Raw genomic sequence first — 7,220 nt, 5'->3', positions numbered from 1 at the left:
CTACCGCTCCTACCGCTCCGTCCCGTTCATTCATCTCCCGTTCATTCGTCCCCGGTGCTGCGAGCCCAACACCGACCCACCCGTCCCGTCGAAACCTACTCTCTCAGGACAGACATGTCTGGATCCACCCCCCCCACCCCTCCGGCCGAGGTCGGAACCGAGCCGGGGTACAAGCCCTTCCGCCCGGAGGAGCACGGCCTGGACCGGGGCTTCCGCCTCACCGCGTTCTCCGAGCTGAAGGGCTGAGGCTGCAAGGTCCCGCAGGAGGCTCTGCTCAAACTCCTGACGGGACTGGAGCCGGACCGGGTCCCGGGGGCCGGGGAGGCCGGGGAGGCCGGGGACCAAGCCGAGGAGTTCGACCCACAGATCGCTAATCCCAACCCACCTGGTCCGCGGCTGGGTAAGAGAGGCGAGGCGGAGCAACAATACACCATCACCCACACTCATGACTAGCAAGCTAGCTACTAGGATATAATATAACGTAACTAGGTTAGCTAGTTATGGTGCGTTCGTTTGTGGTCGGAGGTGGCAAGTCGCAAGTGGCAAAATACCTGCCTCCGACCTGTGTGCATTCCAGCTATATACCATTATATCACAGTTACCTAGTTATATCTATATACCATTATACCACAGCCTAGTTATATCTATATACCATTATATATATCACAGTTACCTAGTTATATCTATATACCATTATATCACAGTTACCTAGTTATATCTATATACCATTATATCACAGTTACCTAGTTATATCTATATACCATTATATCACAGTTACCTAGTTATATCTATATACCATTATATCACAGTTACCTAGTTATATCTATATACCATTATATTACAGTTACCTAGTTATATCTATATACCATTATATCACAGTTACCTAGTTATATCTATATACCATTATATCACAGTTACCTAGTTATATCTATATACCATTATATCACAGTTACCTAGTTATATCTATATACCATTATATCACAGTTACCTAGTTATATCTATATACCATTATATCACAGTTACCTAGTTATATCTATATACCATTATATCACAGTTACCTAGTTATATCTATATACCATTATATCACAGTTACCTAGTTATATCTATATACCATTATATCACAGTTACCTAGTTATATCTATATACCATTATATCACAGTTACCTAGTTATATCTATATACCATTATATCACAGTTACCTAGTTATATCTATATACCATTATATCACAGTTACCTAGTTATATCTATATACCATTATATTACAGTTACCTAGTTATATCTATATACCATTATATCACAGTTACCTAGTTATATCTATATACCATTATATCACAGTTACCTAGTTATATCTATATACCATTATATCACAGTTACCTAGTTATATCTATATACCATTATATCACAGTTACCTAGTTATATCTATATACCATTATATCACAGTTACCTAGTTATATCTATATACCATTATATCACATTTACCTAGTTATATCTATATACCATTATATCACAGTTACCTAGTTATATCTATATACCATTATATCACAGTTACCTAGTTATATCTATATACCATTATATCACAGTTACCTAGTTATATCTATATACCATTATATTACAGTTACCTAGTTATATCTATATACCATTATATCACAGTTACCTAGTTATATCTATATACCATTATATCACAGTTACCTAGTTATATCTATATACCATTATATCACAGTTACCTAGTTATATCTATATACCATTATATCACAGTTACCTAGTTATATCTATATACCATTATATCACAGTTACCTAGTTATATCTATATACCATTATATCACAGTTACCTAGTTATATCTATATACCATTATATCACAGTTACCTAGTTATATCTATATACCATTATATTACAGTTACCTAGTTATATCTATATACCATTATATCACAGTTACCTAGTTATATCTATATACCATTATATCACAGTTACCTAGTTATATCTATATACCATTATATCACAGTTACCTAGTTATATCTATATACCATTATATCACAGTTACCTAGTTATATCTATATACCATTATATCACAGTTACCTAGTTATATCTATATACCATTATATTACAGTTACCTAGTTATATCTATATACCATTATATCACAGTTACCTAGTTATATCTATATACCATTATATCACAGTTACCTAGTTATATCTATATACCATTATATCACAGTTACCTAGTTATATCTATATACCATTATATCACAGTTACCTAGTTATATCTATATACCATTATATCACAGTTACCTAGTTATATCTATATACCATTATATCACAGTTACCTAGTTATATCTATATACCATTATATCACAGTTACCTAGTTATATCTATATACCATTATATCACAGTTACCTAGTTATATCTATATACCATTATATCACAGTTACCTAGTTATATCTAGTGCATTCGAGCAGAGAAACATCCGAATTTGCGACGAGGAAGTGTGAGTTCATGAGGTGTTTTATTTAATCATTCCTAGTAGCAAGTCGCAATTTGCCACCTCCCAGTTATAAACGAACGCACCATTAGCTTCTGGTTCACTCGAACATAGAACTAATTCAGCAGTAGCTGCTAGCCAGCTAACGCTAGTGCTAGCTAACTAGATTACCGTTGGCTTTGACATCTAGCTAACCATGCTAGCCATGCCGTTAGCTTAGCCAGCTAGCTACAGCCTTCCCACCGAGACAGGTGTAACTTTAGCTAGCACTAGCTGGTGGGTTAGTGCTAGCATTCAGCCCTGGAAGACATCAGGAACTCAAACCAGTCTTAACGGTCACTGGTTAAGCAACTCGCCCAGTGAGCCAGCTGGTGGACAAGCTAGTTATGCTAGCTAGCAGCTAGCTAACGTTAGATAACCTTTCTTTCTTTTTAGACATATTTTATTGGCCTTTTGGATAACATCACAAGGCAAGGCAAGTTTATTTATATAGCACATTTCAGCCACAGGGCAATTCAAGGTGCTTTACATGAGACATTAAAAGCATTAAAACAAAAAGCAAGACATTATAGACATTTAAAACAAAAGGCAGGACAAATAGAATATAGGAATAAAAGTTACAGTGCAGTATACTGATAAACATAGCTCCTCTTAGAAAGCAGTTATCACAGATAGTTTTGACATGACGTGCTCCTATATGAACTGTTCGTTTCTATCTCAAACGGGGCTGTGAATGGTTAATGAGTCCAGGTGATAAGACAGGTGAGTGATGACGCAGCAGCCAGGTCATCAGATCTGGTGATCACATCAACCCGTGTAGCCTAGTGAGCATGTATGAGTCCACCATCTCAACCTCCTCCACCATCTCAACCTCCTCCCCCATCTCAACCTCCTCCACCATCTCAACCTCCTCCCCCATCTCAACCTCCTCCCCCATCTCCACCTCCTCCCCCATCTCAACCTCCTCCCCCATCTCCACCTCCTCCCCCATCTCAACCTCCTCCCCCATCTCAACCTCCTCCCCCATCTCACCCTCCTCCCTCATCTCACCCTCCTCCCTCATCTCAACCTCCTCCCCCATCTCAACCTCCTCCCCCATCTCCACCTCCTCCCCCATCTCAACCTCCTCCCCCATCTCAACCTCCTCCCCCATCTCAACCTCCTCCCCCATCTCCACCTCCTCCCCCATCTCAACCTCCTCCCCCATCTCAACCTCCTCCCCCATCTCAACCTCCTCCCCCATCTCCACCTCCTCCCCCATCTCAACCTCCTCCCCCATCTCACCCTCCTCCCCCATCTCACCCTCCTCCACCATCTCAACCTCCTCCCCCATCTCAACCTCCTCCACCATCTCAACCTCCTCCCCCATCTCAACCTCCTCCCCCATCTCCACCTCCTCCCCCATCTCCACCTCCTCCACCATCTCAACCTCCTCCCCCATCTCAACCTCCTCCCCCATCTCAACCTCCTCCCCCATCTCAACCTCCTCCCCCATCTCAACCTCCTCCCTCCTCCCCCATCTCCACCTCCTCCCCCATCTCCACCTCCTCCCCCATCTCAACCTCCTCCCCCATCTCCACCTCCTCCCCCATCTCCACCTCCTCCCCCATCTCACCCTCCTCCCCCATCTCAACCTCCTCCCCCATCTCAACCTCCTCCCCCATCTCAACCTCCTCCACCATCTCAACCTCCTCCCCCATCTCCACCTCCTCCCCCATCTCCACCTCCTCCACCATCTCCACCTCCTCCACCATCTCCACCTCCTCCACCATCTCCACCTCCTCCCCCATCTCAACCTCCTCCCCCATCTCAACCTCCTCCCCCTGGATGGTGATGGGGGGCTGGAGGCCTCTTGTTCCCCTAGTGAGCGTTGCACTCCCAGGAGCATGTATGAGTCCACCATCTCAACCTCCTCCCCCTGGATGGTGATGGGGGGCATGTATGAGTCCACCATCTCAACCTCCTCCCCCATCTCAACCTCCTCCCCCTGGATGGTGATGGGGGGCATGTATGAGTCCACCATCTCAACCTCCTCCCCCATCTCAACCTCCTCCCCCTGGATGGTGATGGGGGGCATGTATGAGTCCACCATCTCAACCTCCTCCCCCATCTCAACCTCCTCCCCCTGGATGGTGATGGGGGGCATGTATGAGTCCACCATCTCAACCTCCTCCCCCATCTCAACCTCCTCCCCCTGGATGGTGATGGGGGCTTGAGGCCTCTTGTTCCTGCTGGTGTTGAGTGGGAGCTGGTTCTCCTCACTGGTGTTGAGTGGGAGCTGGTTCTCTCTCCTCAGACCATTCAGAGAATCTCCTGATCACATCCCTGTACTCCTCATCGCCCTGATGCAGCACACAAGAGAGGAGTTGCCCACGCTAGCTGGTTCAGAGTGTGTGTGTGTGTGTGTGTGTGTGGGACTAGCTAGTTCAGAGAGTGTGTGTGTGTGTGTGGGACTAGCTGGTTCAGAGTGTGTGTGTGGGACTAGCTAGTTCAGAGTGTGTGTGTGTGTGTGTGTGTGTGGGACTAGCTAGTTCAGAGAGTGTGTGTGTGTGTGTGGGACTAGCTGGTTCAGAGTGTGTGTGTGGGACTAGCTAGTTCACAGTGTGTGTTGAGTGTGTGTTGAGTGGGTGTTGAGTGGGTGTTCAGTGTGTGTTGACTGTGTTGAGTGTGTGTTGAGTGTGTGTTGAGTGTGTGTTGAGTGTGTGTTGAGTGTGTTGAGTGTGTGTTGAGTGTGTTGAGTGTGTGTTGAGTGTGTGTTGTGTGTGTGGAGTGTGTGTTGAGTGTGTTGAGTGTGTGTGTTGAGTGTGTTGAGTGTGTGTTGAGTGTGTGTTGAGTGGGTGTTGAGTGGGTGTTCAGTGTGTGTTGACTGTGTTGAGTGTGTGTTGAGTGTGTGTTGAGTGTGTTGAGTGTGTTGAGTGTGTGTTGAGTGTGTGTTGAGTGTGTGTTGAGTGTGTTGAGTGTGTGTTGAGTGTGTGTTGAGTGTGTTGAGTGTGTTGAGTGTGTGTTGAGTGTGTGTTGAGTGTGTGTTGAGTGTGTGTTCTGTTGTCATCACGCTGCAGGTATCGGGATGGACTCCTGTGTGACCCCTCTGAGACATGGAGGGCTCTCATTGGTCCAGACCACGGACTTCTTCTACCCTCTAGTGGACGATCCCTACATGATGGTGGGTTGACTCCTGACCTCCAGGGCTCTTGACCCCCTCACCTTTTAACCTTTAACCTCAGACCCCAAACTTCATGATAACTATACAACATGTTGTAGGGTTGGGTGTCGTCAATTGTTCTGCGTTCAAGAGAGTAGCTACGCATTCCTCTCTTGTCTCTCTGTCTACACATGTCTCTCTGCTCCTTCTCCCTCTCTCCCTCCCTCTCTGACTCTCTGCTCCTCCTCCCTCTCTCCCTCCCTCTCGGACTCTCTCCTCCTCCCTCTCTCCCTCCCTCTCTGACTCACTGCTCCTCCTCCCTCTCTCCCTCCCTCTCGGACTCTGCTCCTCCTCCCTCTCTCCCTCCCTCTCTGACTCTGCTCCTCCTCCCTCTCTCCCTCCCTCTCTGACTCTGCCCCTCCTCCCTCTCTCCCTCCCTCTCTGACTCTCTGCTCCTCCCTCTCTCCCTCCCTCCTCCCTCTCTCCCTCCCTCCTCCCTCTCTCCCTCCCTCTCGGACTCTCTCCTCCTCCCTCTCTCCCTCCCTCTCTGACTCTGCTCCTCCTCCCTCTCTCCCTCCCTCTCGGACTCTCTCTCTCACCTGCTCCTCCTCCTCCCTCTCTTCCTCTATCTCTCCCTGCACAACTGTTTATTTATATTAATTAATGTTGTTATATTGCGCTGCCTACATTAGAACACAGACGCAGTCATCCATGATGGGATGGGATAAGATGAGTATTAGTCTGCTAGACTGCTAGACTACAGAAAGTAAATTGCCAGTTTGTGAATCTTTAAATGTCTATCTGTGTATGACTGCAATGTTACCATAACGACAAATGATGACAAGAATTCCAATGTACCTGTACTGGTTATATATTGCAAATAAACGTTCTGTTGTATTCTTCTCTCTCTCTCTGTGTGTGTGTGTGTGTGTGTGTGTGTGTGTGTGTGTGTGTGTGTCCCCTCCAGGGTAGGATAGCCTGTGCTAACGTCCTCAGTGACCTCTACGCCATGGGCATCACTGAGTGTGACAACATGCTGATGCTCCTGAGTGTAAGCCAGAAGATGAATGAGAAGGTGGGCCTCTTTTGTGTGTGTGCCTGAGTGTTAGCACTACAGGATATTGTTTTCACAGAATCCACGTATCCAATGATCCTGGACTTTACACTGTTCAGTGTGACACGATACTTGTGTAAAGCTCCCGTGGGAGTGAGTGTGCCAGGTGAGGAGTGAGTGTGCCAGGTGAGGAGTGAGTGTGCCAGGTGAGGAGTGAGTGTGCCAGGTGAGGAGTGAGTGTGCCAGGTGAGGAGTGAGTGTGCCAGGTGAGGAGTGAGTGTGCCAGGTGAGGAGTGAGTGTGCCAGGTGAGGAGTGAGTGTGCCAGGTGAGGAGTGAGTGTGCCAGGAGAGGAGTGAGTGTGCCAGGTGAGGGGTGAGTGTGCCAGGTGAGGGGTGAGTGTGCCAGGTGAGGAGTGAGTGTGCCAGGTGAGGGGTGAGTGTGCCAGGTGAGGGGTGAGTGTGCCAGGTGAGGAGTGAGTGTGCCAGGTGAGGAGTGAGTGTGCCAGGTGAGGAGTGAGTGTGCCAGGTGAGGAGTGAGTGTGCCAGGAGAG

The 7,220-nt window shown here is 46.8% G+C and overlaps 1 protein-coding gene across 1 annotated transcript in view; it reads left to right on the top strand.

The window, feature by feature from the left end:
* The window catches only part of sephs3 (selenophosphate synthetase 3), a 15,829-nt gene continuing 8,609 nt past the window's right edge, over positions 1 to 7,220 (top strand). The window contains exons 1-3 of the mRNA XM_084462217.1: positions 1 to 400; positions 5,533 to 5,636; positions 6,583 to 6,690. Of these exons, the coding sequence (XP_084318343.1) occupies positions 115 to 400; positions 5,533 to 5,636; positions 6,583 to 6,690 (498 nt within the window). The 5' untranslated portion in view covers positions 1 to 114. The remainder of the gene's footprint in view (positions 401 to 5,532; positions 5,637 to 6,582; positions 6,691 to 7,220) is intronic.

The sequence above is a fragment of the Borostomias antarcticus genome, assembly GCF_949987555.1.
Source record: "Borostomias antarcticus genome assembly, contig: scaffold_311, whole genome shotgun sequence".
Taxonomy (NCBI): Eukaryota; Metazoa; Chordata; class Actinopteri; order Stomiiformes; family Stomiidae; genus Borostomias; species Borostomias antarcticus.
This window is presented reverse-complemented; position numbering and strand designations above follow the sequence as displayed.